Source organism: Clinocottus analis, unplaced genomic scaffold (genome assembly GCF_023055335.1).
Source record: "Clinocottus analis isolate CAN_PGR_092001 unplaced genomic scaffold, fCliAna1.0.p SCAF_14, whole genome shotgun sequence".
In the NCBI taxonomy this organism is placed as follows: domain Eukaryota; kingdom Metazoa; phylum Chordata; class Actinopteri; order Perciformes; family Cottidae; genus Clinocottus; species Clinocottus analis.
This window is the reverse complement of record NW_027175865.1, coordinates 1,202,025-1,222,291: the sequence shown is the minus strand read 5'-3', so window position 1 is coordinate 1,222,291 and position 20,267 is coordinate 1,202,025. Positions and strand designations below refer to the sequence as shown.

At 46.9% G+C, this 20,267-nt stretch overlaps 1 protein-coding gene across 1 annotated transcript in view; it reads right to left on the bottom strand.

Moving 5' to 3' along the window:
- Window positions 1-18,533, bottom strand: part of col11a2 (collagen, type XI, alpha 2) — a 29,213-nt gene extending 10,680 nt beyond the window's left edge. The window contains exons 1-34 of the mRNA XM_068575734.1: window positions 18,334-18,533; window positions 17,994-18,156; window positions 17,266-17,388; window positions 11,252-11,365; window positions 9,610-9,825; window positions 8,037-8,090; window positions 7,597-7,638; window positions 7,165-7,227; window positions 6,993-7,067; window positions 6,558-6,644; window positions 6,250-6,306; window positions 6,021-6,074; window positions 5,851-5,904; window positions 5,705-5,758; window positions 5,532-5,585; window positions 5,009-5,062; window positions 4,786-4,830; window positions 4,396-4,449; window positions 3,556-3,600; window positions 3,382-3,435; window positions 3,217-3,261; window positions 3,042-3,095; window positions 2,863-2,907; window positions 2,622-2,675; window positions 2,484-2,528; window positions 2,240-2,293; window positions 2,037-2,144; window positions 1,423-1,476; window positions 1,276-1,329; window positions 1,086-1,130; window positions 812-865; window positions 511-555; window positions 360-413; window positions 78-131 (exon numbers count right to left, since the gene is read on the bottom strand). Of these exons, the coding sequence (XP_068431835.1) occupies window positions 78-131; window positions 360-413; window positions 511-555; window positions 812-865; window positions 1,086-1,130; window positions 1,276-1,329; window positions 1,423-1,476; window positions 2,037-2,144; window positions 2,240-2,293; window positions 2,484-2,528; window positions 2,622-2,675; window positions 2,863-2,907; window positions 3,042-3,095; window positions 3,217-3,261; window positions 3,382-3,435; window positions 3,556-3,600; window positions 4,396-4,449; window positions 4,786-4,830; window positions 5,009-5,062; window positions 5,532-5,585; window positions 5,705-5,758; window positions 5,851-5,904; window positions 6,021-6,074; window positions 6,250-6,306; window positions 6,558-6,644; window positions 6,993-7,067; window positions 7,165-7,227; window positions 7,597-7,638; window positions 8,037-8,090; window positions 9,610-9,825; window positions 11,252-11,365; window positions 17,266-17,388; window positions 17,994-18,156; window positions 18,334-18,518 (2,412 nt within the window). The 5' untranslated portion in view covers window positions 18,519-18,533. The remainder of the gene's footprint in view (window positions 1-77; window positions 132-359; window positions 414-510; window positions 556-811; window positions 866-1,085; window positions 1,131-1,275; window positions 1,330-1,422; window positions 1,477-2,036; window positions 2,145-2,239; window positions 2,294-2,483; window positions 2,529-2,621; window positions 2,676-2,862; window positions 2,908-3,041; window positions 3,096-3,216; window positions 3,262-3,381; window positions 3,436-3,555; window positions 3,601-4,395; window positions 4,450-4,785; window positions 4,831-5,008; window positions 5,063-5,531; window positions 5,586-5,704; window positions 5,759-5,850; window positions 5,905-6,020; window positions 6,075-6,249; window positions 6,307-6,557; window positions 6,645-6,992; window positions 7,068-7,164; window positions 7,228-7,596; window positions 7,639-8,036; window positions 8,091-9,609; window positions 9,826-11,251; window positions 11,366-17,265; window positions 17,389-17,993; window positions 18,157-18,333) is intronic.
- Between the last annotated feature and the right edge of the window lie 1,734 nt (window positions 18,534-20,267).

Sequence of the window (20,267 nt, the reverse complement as noted above, 5' to 3'; positions counted from 1 at the left end):
ATAGCCCCAATGGACCCAATGGACCCAAAAGGCCCATTTCCAGACACAAATACTCAAAGTGTAGTAAAACAACTTACAACTTCTCCTCTCTGCCCAGGGTGTCCGGGCAGGCCGTCCTTTCCTGGTGGTCCCTGTGAGGATCAATCAGCCGTCACATATTAAATTAAATCTCCAATTTAAGAGACCTTTTCCCCTCATTTCCCCCCACAGCCAACAGGGAACATTAAACCATCAAACCCAACAACATGTTGGAAGAATGTACAATTCCCATATATATCCAGCTAAGAGATCACTACCCCGACTATACAGTATAGCTGCGATCTGGTATTAATGAAACTGGTATGGAAACATGTTCTTACCGGAGGTCCCTTTGGTCCAGGGAAGCCATTGGCTCCCTGAGGTCCGGGCAATCCCTGGTGAGACAACAACATGTGTTGTAATCACAACATACAGACACCGCAGCACAGATGTGAGGACTTATTTCCAGTGTAATGTAAATGGAGCGCTCACCCTCTCTCCAAGAGGACCGTGAGGGCCGTCACTTCCCGAAGTTCCCTGACAGACAAACAAAACAACAGCACGGTTGACAACGAGCGAGGTTCTGGATAACACACTATTGTTCTTTCATGTCTTCTTGAAATGAACTTCACACACGATACTCGGACAAGAGTGAAGACGAGAGGATGCCTCGTCTTCGCTGACACCGCTTTGGGGTCACATTCAAAATGTGAGATTGTTGTGAGTTGTTAGATAAAACACAAAGCACCTATGTGGTCACAGTTTCTCAGCACAATCTGTGTAATCCACAAACCTTTGCTCCAGATTTCCCCGTCGAGCCCCTCGGTCCTCTCTGCCCTCTGGGGCCCTGATAGTTCACACAGGAAGCAGAATTAGTAAAAAAAAAGTAATGCATAGGTGATGCTCACCTTGTTTTAAATGACTTTTTTTAACTGGCAAACAGACAGTTTATGAAGACAGTAGCTACATGACACTGCCGTTATTGTGTAGTACTAATAGTGGAACAAAACTGACAACTTTTCACTTTTCAACCGACAAAGAACAAATGAATGAACGTGAAATGGTACCGTTGGTCCTCTTTGTCCTCTTGGTCCGGATTTGCCCCCGAGACCCTGGAAAAACAAACAAAAACTTTGCATTACCGACTATATGTAACTTAATCTACAGGATTAATCTGTGCAGGGTATCTGGGAAGAGATGAGGACTTGATTACTAAAAGTTTTAAAAAGTTGAGACCAGAGGAGACCGCCGACTTACCCTCGTTCCCTTCTCGCCGTTTGAGCCGGGGAATCCTGGGAATCCAAGAGATCCCTAAAAAAACAAAGAAATCGACACATCTCAGCATCAAATGAGTCGGAGAGGACGAGTGAAGGACGAGTGTGTGTGTGTGTGTGTTTCTCCTACCTTGGGTCCTTGTCTGCCGGGATATCCAGGAAGTCCAGGTACACCGAGTTTACCCTGAAATCACACAATGACCCCGATCTGTTAACTAGACTCACAACATGTGGAAATGTTTAAATATCATCAAGCTGCTGCACGACAATGACAATTTGCTAAAATCCCGAAATGTGTAAATGAGAATTAATGGATTTATTATTTTTTTAAATAATGGCAAAATGTAAAAAAGTTTAATCGCGGCGACTAACACAAAAAAATAAAACACTAGGGTGGAAACGAAATGGACGTGACAAAAAAAAGAAAAGAAAATGCGGTGGGAGTGTTCCAAAGCCTCGAAAGCTCGTTCACAGCGTGTTTTAAGGTGTGTGTGTGTGTGTGTGTGTGTGTGTGTGTGTGTGTGTGTGACGGTCAGAAGGTCTAACTCGTTGGACCCGAGGTAAGACCACGTCCAGCCACAAGAGGGCAGCGCTCAGCACAGCGACATTTCTGCCTCATGTCTTGTCAAAGAGGCCTTACTCTCGCCGCTGAAGGAAGGAATCCTGCGCTCCCTGAATGACCCCGTGACCGATCTCACGCGGCAAAAAAACCCTGTCGCGGCGTCTCGACTGAACCGGTCGTACCTTCTCTCCAAGCAGTCCGAGCGGTCCGAGCTCACCGGGGGGTCCGACGCGACCCTTTGGCCCCTCCGGACCGTCCTCTCCTCTGGGCCCCGACACTCCGAGCTCGCCCTGTCGGCAGGAGGCAACGCGGAGAAACAAAGCGATGGTTGATAAGTCGATGGACCCGTCATTCATCCAGCATTCTGTTGGTCGGTCCAGCTTACCCTCTCGCCCTTGACACCAAAGTCTCCCTTAATTCCAGGGAAACCATCTTCTCCCTGGAAACACGAGAAAATACAGTACATTGGCCTGTTAGGAAGGAGTTTCAGTCAAAAAACTGTGTCGTTAGGTTCAGAAATAAGGAAAGAAATTGTATTTTATGCCAAAAGATTGTCTGAATAGGGCATGCTGGGACTTAAAATGGGAGCGCACAGTTTCCAAAAGGTTAAACTGTCACGGAGGACTTACCTTCTCTCCTTTGTGGCCCTTCAGTCCACGGATTCCTTGACCTCCCTGCAATTAAAGCGTCACATAATCAATACAATGATATGCTGAGGAATATATTTTATATATATAAATAAAAAGCAGGAAGTGGTTTATAGTGACCTTGACGCCGCGAGGGCCAGGATAGCCGATAGCACCCTGAGGACCGTTGGGACCCTGGAGAAGGTCAAAGACAGAAGGACCAGTTAACACAATGAACACCTTAAAGTGAGTTCTTTCCTGTAAATGTGCATTTTGAACGCTTTCATGTTGTGTGTTCCTTCTGTTGGGAAGTCTGGTGTGGAGTTGGTGGGAAGGGAAGTGTGTGTGTGTGTGTGTGTGTGTGTGTGTGTGTGACACCCACCTGGTTTCCTTTGGTGCCAGAAGGCCCCTCCTTTCCTGGGTGACCCTGAGGAGGCAAAGGCAGACAGAGAGAGAGCTCAGGAAGGACACCGAGGATCAGGGGATTCAGCTTAGTTTTAATGACATGAACGAAAGGAAGGGAGGGAGGGAGGAAGGAAGGGAGGAAGGAGGCGAACGTACTGGAGGGCCGTCGGCTCCTGGCATTCCTGGCAGGCCTGGTTTTCCTGTGGGACCCTGGAGGAGAAGACATGAGGTCGTGAATGAGAGTCCGGAGAGTGAGAAAGAACACCATGAGAGGAGCAAGTAAGTAGTTATATATACACACAAGTTAATGTTAAGCGTTTGGTTTCCTTACTTTCTCTCCCGGGGGTCCGAGGGCTCCTTGAGGTCCGGCCATCCCCTGCAGAGTGAACGCACATTGTCAACATCGGCGTGTCCTTGTCGTTTGTGTGCATGCACACCTTTTGTCTCTTTCGGCACGCGATTACCGAGTGAAAGAAGCTAAGGAGCTAACGCTCACCTGAGTTCCCGGTGTTCCCTGCTGACCTGGAGGTCCAGGCTCTCCTTGGGGACCCTGAGACACCGAAAGAAGACGGCATGAGGACGACAGAGGAGGACGAGGATGAGGAAGATGCGGAGGGAGGGAGGAAGGTTACACAATAACAAACATGGCGGATAAGAGAAAGACACTGACCAGGTTTCCTTTGGGACCGTGAGGCCCGTCGTTCCCTCTCACACCCTGAGAAGAGGAAACAAGGAGGAACAGAGGTGAAGTTTGAACGGTACTGTCGGTTGGAAATTAAAAACTCTGGAGGCTCAGTGGTTAGCATGGCTGTCAGAGGACCGTGGGTTCGATCCCGGCTCCACTAGTCCAGGTCGCTGTGTCCTTGAGCGAGACTCCTAACCCCTAACTGCTCCCCGTCGCTTTGGATCAAAGCGTCAGCTAAATGACATGTAATATAGAGTTAAGTAGACGTTAGCACCTCGAAGCTACATTAGCTGCTAATTACTAGCATAAGACAGCTGACCAAACTGTTGAGGTTGAGATGCATTGTGGGGGATGAATGTGGGCACCTGGCTTTTACCAAAGGAGGAAGACTATGTGCTGATTCGATCCTTTTAAAATAAAACTGTGATTCAGACATGGTTTTGTAGCCCGTTGCTAAATCTGCGCAGGACTCTTTTGAGGCAGACCTCAACCAGTGTGCAACAACAACTCCCGGACAAATAAATACACAAGTGTCTACTTGGGACTTGGCTGCGTAACTCCCGGGTGACAGCGGGTGTCTTGGTGTTGTTTTTGAGGCGAGCGAGGGAGAGCTACAGGATCATATTTAGATCCTCAGACATGCCGGTCTTTATATATCAAGTCATGGGGTGTTGTCTCGAGACGGGAGCTCAGTGGCCACAGCGAGACAAAAGCAACACAGCTGGAATAACAGCAGCACAATATATATATATATATATATATATATATATATATATATATATATATATATATATATATATATATATATGAATATGTTTTACTCACAGGAGGTCCAGAGATTCCAGGAGGACCTTTGGGTCCGAGCATACCACGAGGTCCCTAGAAACACACACACACACACACACACGCACACACACACACACAAGCCAAGATCAGTCCGTACTCACAGTCCTTAAATTGATTTTTTTTATGTGTTCTAGAATAAATCATAATCAAAGATGAACATTAACTGGAGGTCAAAGGTCAACTACTCAATATGCAGCAGCACACGCTGACTATTATCTTGCATTGTAATCGCACAAATATTAGTAACAAATCATATGGACCCGTTTCATATAAAATAAATGGGTCACAATGTTAAACTGAGGGGGGGGGGGGTCTTTATAACAGAGACATATAGACATGAAAAGAGGGTGCTGACATGGAAACACTCACTGATTCACCTGGGAGACCCCTGGGTCCAACTTCTCCATCGTCTCCCTAGAAAACACACACACACACACACACACACACACACACACACGCACACACGCACACACACACACACGGAAAGGATGGAAAAAGATGCCGATTAGAAATCGCGAAGGTGACAACGAGATGTTTTGAGCGACAGTGCGTGGAATAATTTTTCAAATGGATCCTCCTCGTGTCTTCCTACCCGCTCTCCGTCCTCCCCTTGACTCCCTGGGGGTCCCAACGGGCCCGAGTCACCCTGGGGAGAGAAAGAGTGAAAGAATCACACAACGATTTAGCGCGTGTTACAGTAAAGCCCTCCAACCTCTTGAGGGTCGCGACCACACAACGTTTAGCTATGGCGAGCTCCAACTCCAACGCCACTAAACCAGAGGTTCTCAAACTGTGGGGCGCGACTCTCAAGTGGGGCGCGGAGGTATTACAGGTGGGGCGCGAGGGGAGATGCAGATTCTTCTTCTTTTTTTTTTGAAGAGTCCTTTATTAATCCCACAGTGGGGGGATTATTCTCTGCATGTTACCATCCTTAGTAATGAAGGAGCTTTGTGCTGCTGTGAAGCTCTGGGGCTTCAGTGTCTTGCTCAAGGACACTTCAACAGTTCAGGAGAGCGTCAATTATCCTTTCCGATTGCTCGGTTTGGATGCATCAATACACACAGCTGATGTTTCAGAGCCTTAGATTCCAACTCATACATGTATTCTGGACTCACTCTGTGTCCTTTGTCGCCGGGTAAACCGGGAAGGCCGTCGAAACCACGGTCGCCCTGCGAGACAAAAACACACGTGGGAAGGTGTCATCGCTGCATCACAAGGGGAGTAGTGCATCGCTTCTGATATCGAGTCAAAGTTTCAAAAGGTGTCACGGGCCAAGGTGAGAGCTTACCTTTGTTCCAGACTCTCCCGGCATGCCCCTGGCGCCATCAGCACCAGCACGGCCCTGTTGGGAAACGAGCAGCTCGATCAGGAAGTGCGTCTGTACACAGTCGTCACCTCTCGCTCGTGACGGAGCGACACATCGTTCATACTCACTCGTCTTCCTGCTTTGCCTGGAGGACCCATGGTACCCTGGGGGCCCCTGGAGCCCTGCAAGAGGAACCAGATGTCGCTTTTAGTCAAAGATCTCAGCAGAGAATACTTGATACGAATGATTCAACGTGCATTCAATTATTTGTATTTGGTGAGAGGTCAGAATTTTTTACCTGAGGACCGGGGTCTCCACCCTCTCCCCTCAGACCATTGCTACCTGGATTTCCCTGAAAAATACACAATCATCATCATCATCATCCTTTATATCCGGCCCAAAATAACAAGAAAGGGAAAAATGAACGCTGTCTCATAAAGGACCTTATTATGAGATTAAGAATCCTGTCATCTTGTTGTGAAACCGACGGTTAGCAATGACAACAACACACTCTTTTGGGAACATACCATTGGTCCGGAGCGCCCGGTGAAGCCCATCGGTCCAGGAGGTCCTTTCAGAGCCATCTGCAGACAGAGATGTAATAAAACCATTGATCACGGAGGAGCGAGGCTGCTTGTGATGGTGTTGCATGAAGGAATTGGACTTATTTTAAATGCTGAACGTCTATAATCTGTGTTTTTGTTGTGCGTTGTAGTTGGTTGTGTGTTCTGGTTTTGACATCAGAAAGGGGGAGTGTGTTTTATTGTTAAGGAAGCATAATGTTCTGATCTTTTTGAGGCCAAAATAACCGCACGGTAGGAAAGTGACGACTCACCCTGGCCTGAGACAAGATAGCCGCCGCCTGGGCTTCCTGTGCAGAAACCGACGGCCCCTTATCGCCGCCGCTCTGACCGAAACGGAACTGCACAAAGACGAGAGAAAAACATGTGAGAGTGGACGCTTTGCCTGATGAATGCTGGAGGTGGTTAATGGCGCACTTGTGTTGTGGTGATGACGTTGCATAGTCCCATTTAGCCGTTTATTACAGAGGTAAAAGCTTCAAAATTCAACAGTTGGATGTTTACAGACTATTTCTCATCGTAGAACCGAACATTCAAATCTCTTTACTTTGTGTTAACCACATGAATCATTCCAGATATCTAACACAAAGTCTAAAACATCGACTTCAGGGAACCACGAGTCCCAAAACAGGACGCTAGTATTTTAGGAATCTGTACTGAACAGAACTACACAGGAAGATGAGACTCACAGGCAGCATGACGGAGGTTCCTGGAGGTCCGGGGACTCCATCAGCTCCAGGCAGACCAGCCCGACCAGAAGGGCCCTGCGGGACGGAGAGGATGAAGGGAAACACGCCTCTAAGTCTTAGACTCACGCTGACCGGCCCGCCGCTATTTTCAGGTGAAGTTCAAAACACTCACCCTCTCCCCGGGGTCTCCCACAGAGCCAGGGGGTCCAGAGGAGCCGGGGGGGCCAGTGGGGCCCTGAAAGAAGAAAAGGATCTTAAGTATTCTGATTACGGACTCGTTGAGTCGGCCATTTTCTCCATCGGTGTCAGGAGCAGTTTTGATGACGGTGTTGCATAAGAATATCCAAAAAGTAATGTTCAATAAAGAGTGTTAACCCGTTGAAAACTGTGGAAACTATAAAGAAAATAAAGATGAGCAGACTACAGCGTTCATATGAAATGAGACGTCAGTAAAAATGTCTTTTTGGATAGAAAACAAGGGATTCCTTTCATTTAAATTGTCTCGGAGGGCTTTATGATCTGTCCACATAAGACTTCACTGTCACCAGGATCATCGGATCAGGAAAAAGTCCCCCAAAATGAAGACATCCCATCGTTTACTTACAGCAGCTCCCTCAGGTCCTGGAGGTCCTTCAATCAGCATTCCCTGCAGGAGTCAGACGACAATTAAACTTTGTAGGCAAAAGGAACAGAAAAGTTAAAAAATACAAGACATTTCTCCATTATTCAGACTACAATATGTCCATTTGTGTAATGCACCTTAACTGGTACAATGTTCTTAGTGAGGAGCACATCTGCATCCTACTGGAGGGACACGCCCCTTTTCAACAGTCACATGAGTTGATTGATTGATTGATTGAAATAGATGAATGGAGGAAAAGAAGCTCGTCACTCAGCCTTGAGGTGGTCATGGTCTCTGCTTTGAACTACAGGGTGTCTAAGCTGTGATGAGTTCAGGTCCCTGACATTCATAATGGCTCATAATAAAAATAAAAATAAAAAACCTGCTCAGGTAAAGCTGCTTAAAGACAAGTCGTAACTCACAGGCTCCAAGACAGCCGGGTCTCCTTTCTCTCCCTTCTGGCCTCTGACGGCGGCCTGAGGAAAACACACATGTAGCCAACAACACAGCGTAGTCAGTATAGAGGGACACACACACACACCCACACACACACACACACACTGAAAAAAATACAAACATACCCGTAGAATGCAGGTTAGTGTGCTACATTGTGTCAAACTCTAGAGAATAGGATGAGGAGATAAAAACCTGATTTGCGTTAAAGGCTTTAGCTTTTCGTCCAAATACTGATGAGTCAGCTGTTCTCCAAACTTGTTGGTCCTTACTTGTGTGTACAGAGAATCATCTGGGCTAAGCGGCGCGCTAAATGAAACAATACATACACATAAAGGGCATTCCAGATGCCTCTTTATGCGGCGTTTGTGATCGTTCAAATGATTGTTTCCGCATGTCAGGACCCCGAATAGCTTCTCGCGTGTTGAGAGCTATTCCTCCTGAGATCCTCACTAAACACCGTTTAAAAGAAAAAAAACATTTCACCCACTCGTGTGTGCACTACGTATTGGTCCTGTGAAAAAAAATGCATTCAAGTACCGCGGTCTCTGTGACAGGTTGAGTTTGCCTCTACAGATCTACGGATATTTCTTAGTTGCACGGTGGCCATTTTGAATTTACTCACGTCACACTTTTGGTGGGAAGCTGAGACGGACATTTTTAAGCTTGAGGATAGAAAGGTAGTCAAGGATCGCTGGTCCTCCTTTTCATAACTTCTGGATCTACGTGTTGAAGGAGCTGTGTGAGGGATTTAATCGCTAGTGGTCACTAAATCCTACGTCAGGCCAAGTGGGTTCAAATTAGCCACCCAGGGCTAAGAAGCGCCAAAAAGGGACAAAACAGTCAAATTTTCAGTTTCTTCACAAGTTCTGGCATGGAACATCCTTCATCTTTAAGATCAAGAACAGACTGAAGAGTTTCACATGAAAGTTCTCTCTTTCTGGACATTTTGAGAGTTTAATAAACCCACGAATGTGAAGCTCCAGATACTCAAGGAGCTCAAAGGAAAAACAGTTTTATAGCTTCTCTCACCAGCAGAGATGTTTTCAGCTGTGTAACATCACTGTACAAGGGTTTTCAAGGGGTTTTAATGACTTTCAAGGGTTTGTAAGGGTTTTCACGTTTTAAAAATCTTTTTTTTAAGGGTTTTCAACAGTTTTTAAAGGGGTTTTAAGGGTTTTCAAGTTTAAAAAAAAGGGTTTTAAGGGTTTTCTAGGTGATGCTGCTGCTATTAAAAAACAGACGTTTCCACCTAGAATAATCTTTTACCATATTAACAATGTATAGAGTGTATTTGTGATTTATTTAATGTTATCTTTATTGAAAAAATCTGTGCTTTTCTTTGAAAAATAAGGACATTTCTAAGTGACCCCAAACCTTTGAACGGTAGTGTAAATAAATGTACCGACATGGCAAAACTCAAACAAGTCAGTTGAGAGGACGTTGAATGCGATTAGACACAGACGAGGACTCAGAGTGGGTTGAAACCGATTTTTCTTTATGTTTTTTCTTTTTTTTTGCCTCTGATGCAAAAATACTTACGCCTCCCTCGTCCGTCACAGCGGACAGGGCGGGGCCCATGTTGGCATCGACCTCCCCGGTCTCCAGCATTGGCTCACTGTAGTCCCTGTAGGAATAGTCGTACTCCTTAAGGCCCACGTCCCCAGTCACATACTCCTCGGTGAAGGCCTCCTCGCCCACACCGCCTGCCTTGGCGGCATCTACCTCCTCTCCCACCAACACTGTCTCCACCTGGGGCTGGGTTTGGGTTTATCAGAGCCGCAAAACGGGACAGAGAGGAGAGCGAGAGAGAGAGAGAGAGAGGGGCGCGAGAGGGTGAATCGAGCAAAAGGAGAGAGAGAGGGACGCAAGAGGGAAGGAGGAAGGAAGAGGGAGGGAAATGTTAGCGGAGGAGGAGAGAGAAACAGAGTGATGGGGAGTGGAAGAGAGGGGCATATATGGAAAGAAGTGAGTCTTACCTTTTGCAAATAAACAGTGACAAAGGGACAGAAAACAAAAAGACATCTGTGCTGTGAGGCCTTCATGCTGCAACTTAAATCTCCTGTTAATCGTCTATTGTTGAGCATTTAATACGATTTGTTTCCACCAAAGCATGTCCTCGTCGGCTTGTGTGCGATGACCGAATGATTTCTCCACATTTTCCTGGAGAAATCACGTCGTGTGGTTTAAAAAAAACTCTTCTTTTTGCATCTGAAGGTCACGCTCGTCTGGCACACGGAGCTGAGATGAAGCGCTTTGTGGAAAGCGAGCGGCTACGCTACGCAAAGCCAACACTATGTTATTTTCTATGTCACTTACCATGGGCGTTTGGAAAAACAAATGTGAATCCAGTGGAATGACTCGTGAATAAACAAACCTAACCCACCGAAACCAACAGTGAACATTTGTCCCAAAAAAATATACAATACATGACTGGAACAATTCAACATAGCTAAAATATTCATACAACACAGTCATCAAAGTCAGCTAATACACACAAAACGGTAAAGATGACAATATGGATTATTGCCAATAATAATAATAATAATAAATAAAAAAAGCGAACTGTGAGAAACAGATCAGAAATGTGAGCGACTCTCTCTCATTCTGATGGTTTCGGGCTGTAAAAAGTGAGCCACGGACTGTGTTCTTTAGTTCAGATGGTTTTTCTTCTTTCAAACCAGAATGCATTGCATCCATCTCCCTTTGTGGAGGCGGTTAAACAAGTGCATATCAAATATTCCTACGCGGGTCCCTTTTTTCTCCCACAAGATTTTTTGTCCTTATGTCGAGATCGCCGCCTCGACCAGACGGAGGATCTCCAGATGAGAACAGGAAGCTTGTTGTTAGATTGGAAAATAATAAAAAAGGGGAGCCGCGTAACAATGTTGGATGATGCGAGCAGATGAATGAGGTGCATTCTCTTTGAAAAAGCTCGGTCGGTGCCGACAAAAACATCAATGTTTTGGTTAGAAAGGTGGAGAGAGAGAAGGAGACGGAGCTAAAAACTACTTGTGTTAATGAAGACTGGGCTCACCACCAACTCGGGTCATTTATTCTTGTGTCCGTCAGTGTGCTGGTTGGTAAACGTCTCTCTTGTGCAAATGGAGCAAATATATCCAGAGATATCTTTCTATATCTACTCTTAATCTGTGTGACTGACAGGTGTATAGTTCTCTTTTACCTGCTCAGGGATCTCTTCTTGTCCGATCACCTCACCCTCTGGCGCCGTCTCCTCATAGTAATAATCGGTCTCTGTCGGGGCGCCGCCAGCCTCCGAATATTCAGTGTCTACGTCCTGATTCGGTCAAGTCGACAGGAATTGGGGGGGAGAGCAGGGTTGGAGGTAAGCAGATCCGAATGGAAGAGCGCCGGTTAGTTCGAGGTTCGAGTTAAAAGTGGAAAAGAAAAGAAAAAAAAATGGATCGCTTCATAAAATTGCAACTCCATTTTTTTTTTTTTTTTTTTACCAAAAAAAAAGAAATTTCAGGTAGTTTTCAGAATCTCAATAACTATAAATCTCTCCAGATGAGAGATTCATGGAGTCATTGCGACGATACACTTTGCTGAGATTTCTTTTTCATTGTATTGTTGAACAACGTTTTGCTTTTAAAACTCAAAATTCATGAAAAGGGAAAGAGGGGGAAGGGGTCTGCTCTCATTGGAAGGAGGACTGAGAGCCTCTATCCATCCCTTCAGGTGAAAACATCGCGGCGCGATGCTTTTGGGGATGTCTAGTGTCACCCAAGACCAGAAAACAGAGAGACGACCCCGTTGGTCAACAGCCTCACAGAACAGAAACAAGTTGCTTCAATGAAGAAGCAATGGATGCAACCCACTAATGACCACGAACCAATCAATGTCTCTCTATATCGACAGCTTTGTGGTAATGAACTTGAACCCCCTTATGACAGGATACTTGTATTTGGCTATTTTAGTTTCTGTGAGGCTGCTTTATTCATATTTAATACAAAATATGGACGGCGAGGCAGAAGTCGGAGAGAAAACACAGGTACAGGTACAAAATAAACAAAGAGAGAGAACGACAGAGTGACAGAATAAGGTTGCTTGTGTTCTTTGTGTATACAACGGGACAGTATTTGTGTTTTCTCGGGTTTTAGTTTCTGTGCCAATAGAAATCCATGCGCATTCATTCCACCGGGACGTTAATGGGGTTTCCCACCCCGAAAAGAAAGAGGGCGGAGTGCCGGAGCGTGTATATTCAGGTTTCTGAGATCCAGTTTCAGCTTGAAGGGGAGGAGCGTGAAGTGAAGTAAAGAACAATGAAAACTGTACAAATTAGCCATGCTTCCATGTGCACAGCTGTGTCATATCATATAGAGGAGTCGGGGGGCGATCGTTAGAGATCATATGATATACAAACAGAGACGAGGAGAAGGCACCAAGCCCGTTATGAACCAACCGGCTTCCATCCCGGAGACCAGATCCTCCACCATCAAGGATCCACCGTTAACATCTTGGAAGACCCACAATGATGGGATGTAGGAGTTCCAGGACATTAACGTTTCACACAAAAAGATGTTGTCGCAGCCCCTTTTGGATGGTGGGAAGACCTGGAACCGACCAGATGGGGCAGACGGGACATACGGCTATGGACGCCCCAGATGTGGGCCTTCTTTTTGTACCTGTTGGTAACCGTTGGTATTTTTCTTCGCCGCGACCGCAGCGCCGCCCAGCACGGCCTTGCCGAAGGGAGGGAACGGTTTGTGCAGCGACTTGACGTTAATGTCCACCGGCAACTTGGGTCTGGTGGGTCTGGGCGCAGTGGGCCGGACGGGGGCCGGCGTCGCAGCGGCTTTCTTCTGGACGAAAACCTTCTCGATGGCGTTCTTCACCACTTTGCTCACCGTCGTTGATTTGACCAGAGGGACTTTGGTGACCACGGTTTTGACTTTGGCGACCTCTTTGACTTGAGTTGTCTTTGCCGCGGGGGCTTTGGTGGCGGCGGCCTTCGCCATTTTTGTGGGTTCGGCGGCTTTTGATGTCTTTGTGGGTTTCGGCGCCTTAGTGGCTTCTACTTTACCGGCTGATTTAGAAGAAATGACCACGGTCTTTTCTATCTTTTCTACTTTTACAACACTCTCAGTCTTTGCTTTTTTAGTGGTTTCAATTTTTGCCTGATTCACGGCACCGTTACTCACGACTTTCTTCTCTACCACAGTAACCACTTTGCCGTTAGCCTTCGCCTCGCCGTTGACTTTATTCTCGGCCTTGCCGTTCACTTTGACTTTAATCTCTTTGACCTCAATGGTCGTTTTGCCATTTCCATTGGCCTTCTTCTCCGCTGCAGCTTTGCCATTGCCGTTTGCACTAGCCTTAGACACAACCGTGGATTTTCCAATGGCTTTCTTTTCCACGGAGGATTTTCCATTTCCGTTGACTTTCTTCTCGACTACAACCTTGACATTGACCTTGGCCTGAGCTGTAGGCTTGGCGTCAGCTGTAGCTTTGCCATTGCCATTTGTTTTTGTCACGACTGCCTTTCCATTGCCATTGCCGTTGGCTTTAGCTGCACCATTTGCTTTCTTCTCCACAGCTGCTTTACCATTACCGTTCTTAGCTGGGGCCGCGGTGGGCTTAGATTTAGCTGCTGCTGTTGGTTTGATCTTGGACAGGAGGACCTGTAGCGCGGTGGGCTTCGCTTTGGACGGCTTGGCTGTGGAAGACTTGGCGGCTTTGGTTGGCATCGGCGTCTTAACCACCAGTTTGTTTGATCCAACCTTGGCCGGCTTCGCCGAAGCCAGTTTGGGTTTGACGGGTGTGGATTTGGTGGGGGCTTTTCCACTGAGCGCTTTCTTCTAATATCCGTAATTAATGTTTGGTCGACGCGGTGTTTAGTATGTAAAAGTGCATGTTGACAAAGAGAATGGTGGAGGAAGATGAAGATACATGGACGGGTCGGGAGGGGGGGTGAAAAGCACAAACAAGGGATGGACAGAAGGAGAGAGAAAGACAAGAGTGGATGTTTTGAGAAACAATGACATAAAGATGGCCAAGGCGTGGATGATTTACTGAGACTGTACAGGCATTACTGGATACAGCAGAGGATTAAGACAAGGTTTGATAACTGTGAGCAAAAATACAACAAATTACAAATCCAGACTTTGACTAATTTTGTTTTTTGCTGATCTCTCCAGTAATGCCATTCCCAATATTAAACGACAAAGCAGCATCTTTGCGCTAAAATTAACTGGAGCCTGTAGTTGGGCAGAGGCACTGAGGGTGTGATTGGTCAGGTGAAGCTGATGCTGAACACACACACACACACACACACACACACACACACACACACACACACACTGATGCACCGACCTGCTGTACCTTCTCACGAACACACACACACACACACACACACAGTTCATAATGCACCGAGCGGTCCAACTACAGAGGAGGTTTGCTGCTGTTTAGTCAAACAAGAGAAGAAGTATACGGATGCCAGGCGAGCATGCAAATGCACGTTAGTCACATAAAACCACAACAAAAACAAACAACAACAGTACACAATTCATGTCTCAGTTCTCGTGCTGCTACGATGAAGTCGCATGCACATTAACATTGTGAAGTAACAAACAAAGATGTCATCCAGGTGAATGAAGTCTGAAGGAAAAACCGGCCGGAAACTCCTCAAATGTACAACACAGGACCCGCATGTGTACGTCACGTATGACACACAACGATACAACCATGAATGCATACACCAAGATGAGGAAACGTGCATTGATATCCTCGTGCTGACTGGAAAACTGTTGAAGTACAAGCATGCGGAGACATCCTTCAAAGACAACGAAGAAATCATGCAAAGGGACAACACAATACAGATCCATGCCCCCCCCCCCGCCCGAACCATCGCAGGAAAGCATTTGAAAGACTATTTGACCAAGAACTCTTGACTTTTGCTAAATTATATTCGCACATGCTCAGTTTGTCATCACAAACAAAAAAAAACACCCGATCATCATGCAGCTCATCGCTTCGAAACGGGAACAAAACTCAGACATTATAATCACTAATTGTTCTTAAAATAGATTTTCTGCACAGCGCATCCACCGACCCCAGTGCCCCTCCCACTAGGCCACATCTGAACACACACACATACACAGATATATGACACAACATGTAAAAAAAAATGACACAAATCATGAGGAGCAACGGTGATCCTGTGCGACGGAGACGATGTAAAAAAAAAAACAAGGCGCGAGATGTCAATGTGGAACGGGAGTTAAAAAAAACAAAAAAAAGGAGGGATGAGAGAGAGGAGGAGGGATGAGAGGCGTGAAGTGGAAATTTAGATGTCCCAAACGAATATTGCGAGGGAATTTGTGATGCCAATTCAGATGACATTCAGCTATTTCGAGAGCTCAACATACATCGTGAAGCCTCAGTTATCGCCGTCATACATCTCTCTCTCTCTCTCCTTCCACTAACCCCGCTCCCTCTCTCCCTCTTCTTTACCTGTGGCCTGGGAGAGGAGGAGGAGGAGGAGGAGGGAGCGCCCGTTGTTTCCTCGTAATAATAGGGGTATTCATGGTCATCCTGCTCCTCATCAAAGTACTGAGAGAGAGACGGGGAAGGATGGAAAGGGGATGGACGGGTCGGCGACATGAAAGCAAGGAGAGGAATGCGTGAAGAGGGGGAGAGAGGATTTGCAAAGGGGGGAGTAAATAAAGGTCGGGAGGTTGGAGGGAAGAGGGGATGAAGCAGCAAAAAGAAATAAAAACAATGGCGGACAAGACGGCGAAACAGACAGAATGAAAGGACTTTTTTTGTCTTTTTCTGCATTCATCAGGAGGAGTCTGTGCCCCCGGCTAAAAGACTCTATTAAGATGTGTTTAAGGATTTATAAAAATGTGAAATGCTCCTTTAAGTTACGTTACTGACGACGTCGTGACTTATATCAGTTGAGGTTCATCCGTCGGTGGAGCGAAACAGTTTTTGATCGTTACGCCAAGTTGAGCTCTGAATGACTCCTGTAACTTTGTTTTTGTGAAGTAAACCTTTTGAAATGGAGTTTCTGCTTCTGGAGACTCATTATGCTCAAGCTCAGTGCCCATATATTGTAAACAGTAGAGGTAACAAGGACTACCGGCCGGAGACAAGATGGCCGCTACAGGTGCTGGTATTAAAAAAAAAAAATACACGAGACGACCTTGATGAATGAGAAAACAGCAACAAAAAAAAAAAACAGAGCAATGGGTGAAGCCAATGAATACAACCACACTGATGTATATTCATTCAGAAAGCATCTCAACAGCAACACATGAGTTTGGGGGTTCGGGAGCTCCGTGAATCAAAGATGGCGTCTGGATGGATGCAACGGGCCGGTGTCGAGCGCTAAAACGCGTGTGATGTGTGTGATGTGTGTAATGTGTGTGATGTGTGTAATGTGTGTAATGTGTGCGCCACCAGTCTCAGTAAGCAAAGAGGCTCCACCTTGAAGCCATCTTCATGCTCTGCATGTCTCAACTTAACCAGGAAAAACCAATAAGAATTTAGCTTCATCAGTTTTATGTATTGAACAAGTTCTCTTTCTTTCAATCCACGAGGTGGAGGAGGGAGGAGGGAAGAGGGGGGGGGGAGAAAACATGGAGGGTGGAGAGACACGTTGGCTTGTATCATCCTCTTTCCCCTCTTACCTTTCTGTGTGTGAAATGACGGAGAAGCGGATGGATACAAGCTCTTGCCGATGGCGGGGGAGGCGGGAGGGAAGGCAGAGAGGGAGGGCAGCACTTTGATGACATCATCAGACGACCCAAACTGAACCTGAGGACCTGTCTTCCGTTTTCAGGAGGACTTTATGTATTTTTTTTTCATGATTTAACTGACCTAAAGGTGTCTGAACAGCCGGATGAACTCTCTGAACTCCATCAGGAACGACGCTGTCGTTTAGCGACGCGCCACAGAAGAGGAACACAGAGTCCACCGATTCAGTTTGGGCTTCGTGGGAGCTCCAGATTTCATGACCGAGCTCATCCGCTCTGTAAAAGATGCTCCTCTGGAGTCTGACAGCGACGGGATCGATGTGAACTCACGACGCAGAAACCTTTATAAGAGGTGGAGGAGGGATTTGCACCCCCGGGCGGGAGGACCCTCAAGATTTCACTAAAAAGGTTGGAACAAAGTTCCCCATGTTGACTTGTGGACTCGTGGGTGAACCGGCGCCGCGGTGGGGTTACTCACGTATGTGTTGGGGTCCTGAGCCTGGGTCTTGGGCAGCGGGGAGTCGCAGTCCGGGCTGTAGTGTTCACAGAAGTCGTAGGCAGCCTGGGAGTTGGAGGCGATCAGCAGTTGCTGGATGTCTCCCTACAGGGTGAAACAAAGAAAACCCTGAATGAACAGAGAGAGGAGACGCTGTGGAAGAGGAGGAAGAAGAGGTGGAGGAGGAGTTTCTGCCCACCCTGAAGGATTTAGTCTGATTTTGCCTGAATCTGAGCCGGTGGCACCAACACAAAGCATTAAAAACTGTGGAACCAGTTTTGTCTCCAGGCCTCTTTTCCCTGTTTGAGTCGTCGTAGGAACCCCAAATTAATTACAATACTTGTGTATATTGTATGTATTTGTTCAGCAAAGTCTTAGGAAAAAAATGTATATCTTCAAAAAAAATATCACTTTTTAAAGATATTTTGATGGTAACTATGAACATCCAGCATGATATGAGCCAGATTCCCCAAAAAAGCCTCCTGGAGCGTCAATAAGACACCTTTTAGGAAAGATTAGGACCTAAAGAATCAGAATTTGCAACAAAAATCACAATAAAACAAAGTCTTGGTCTGTTAGGAAGGAGTTTCAGTCAAAAAACTGTGTCGTTTGGTTCAAAAATGGAAAAAAAAGTATTTTATGCCGAAAGATTGTCTGAATGGGGCATGCTGGGACTTTCTGCCTCGCGTCCCCGATTCGTTGCTCCTCACCTGGAAAACCTCCTCGTCGAGCAGCCGGGCCCCGAACACGGTGATGCCGTTGGTGTCGATCTGGGCGTTGTTGCCGCGCGGCAGCGGGCGCGTCATCTTCTTCTTGCAGTCCAGCAGCAGAGTCACATTTTTCTTGGAGACGGAGATGGCGATGCGATGCCACCTGGAGAACCGGAGGCGAATAAATGTGTGCTGTGACGACGGGCCTGATTTATAGAGCGTCTAAACCAACCCTCTTGAAAGCACACGCACGTTCTGACCAACACACACACACACACACACACAACCCCAATCGGGGCGTCTCAACCAGTCACAAACTGGTCGTTTGCTGGTTACTGACTTGCCATCAGCCAGGTTGACGCCTCTGAACAGCGGGTAGTCCTCGGGCGCCGGCTTGCCGTTCTGGTCCTCGTACAGGAAGACGGGGGAGCGTCCCATTTCGATGCCCAGCTGCTGGACGCCCTGCTCGCTGTAGACGGAGAGGAGGAAGGCCTGGAGGCCGGCCTGGGCCTTCACCAGAGCCATGACGGAGAAGTTCTCCGGGAATCGACCTGTCGACGAGGGAGGGGAGGAGAGAGAGAGAGAGGGAGAGGCGACGGGAGAAGCAAAGGGTTCAGACATCGTAAACGGCATTTTTTTCAGTGTTTTAAGAAACCAGGAAACGAAAGCTTGAGGGGACGAGGACACAGAACAACAGGTGGGCGGAGCTGCAGAAAACCTCAGAAAATGAGTTGAGAATCAGCTTTGACTTTTAAGGGATTCCTTCACAGCCACATAAGTGGCACTTTCTCTCGCCTCACTCCAGAGGCGTCAGACAGTGTTCTTAAGTTTAATTTGTTATGGCTCTCCCACACAGTCCCCCGTGTGCACATAACACATAATTATGCTTCATATCCACGGAGCCATCGAGCTAGAGGCACCGCGGCTTCAATAACCTCCAACGAGCTCAGTTTAAAATATATAAAAAAACACCGAGAGCGAACCTGGAAACCCTGATTACAGGTTTCTGCACGCTGGAATTCACCCGTAAACAAAAATTGAGCTCGTCCTGGAAGCGTGCCGCGGCGACGCAGCGGCGTTAAACAGGTCTGGAAATACACACCTGCACGACAACTTGTGTGTATTAATATTAAGTAACTAAACCAAGCTGTGTCCTCTATGGTTCTGGGTCCTTAAACGTCATGAAAACGCGACCGAATTAACTTAAAGATGGCCGCCTTCAAGTCTGTCCGTGCTCCGTCCATCCGGTGGCAGCTTACCTGAGAAGAGCTGCTTGGTGGGGGCGGAGATCTGGGCCTTCTTGGTGATGCGGTACGCGTGGTCGGGGCTGCCGGAGCGCCGGGATGTGCAGAAGCCCGGCACTTTCTTCACGCCCTCGGGGAGCGAGGGCACCTGCAGAGCTCGCAGGACGTCCACCGGGTCTGAGGAGGAGGAGAGAGACGCCGTCACGTTAGAGCATCTGCAGCGTCTCCATCGACGGAGGAGTTTGTTTTTTTAATTGTCGTGTGCATAAAACCTCAAATAGCTTAAAGAGACACTTCATGAATTACACTACAGCTGAGGTTACAACACTTGTGGACACTTTGATTCATCTCCTGGTGCAATATCATTATGTTTAAGTATGTTTATACGTCTTCTCGCTGTTTAATTTATCATTTGGTTTCATTACTGTTCTTACTTGATTTCTTTTATCTTTATTTACTTGTGAGTAGTGCTGCTGTAATCCTGTAATTTCCCCACTGAGGGGCTAATACAGGATTATCTTATCTTCACTTATCTTAAACAGGGCTGTGTTGTGAAGTGCACACAGAGTCGGTGAATCATAAAACACCTGATTCCTGCGTCACCTGCAGCATCATGAGAATGACTTGGCTTGAGCGCCACCTTTGCAAGGTGCACGCCGTATTTTGAGACTTTTTTAAACAGACAGGTGCTAAAACGGAGCGTCCTCTTCCTCGAACAGGAGGCCTGTCATCCTGCAGGCGGATTAGAGATCACAGTAAAGTTCAAAGTTAACCGGGATGCAATGCTGCTGAATCAAAAGGGTAGTTGTTGGTTTTTGACCTAACTTTTGCCCAGAGGACCCAAAAAGTGAACCTCGCAGGCCGATCTCAAAATGTTCTCGCTAGCAGCAGGTACGAGGTACACATACACGTCCACAATGGCCGCCACTGTACGTCCGTGAGAAAGGAAGCAGTGTGTCGGAGCGAGCGGGCCGGAGTCCAGGTCCTCGTGTGAGAGGTACAGGAGGGCTCAGTTGAACCGGCAGCGCAG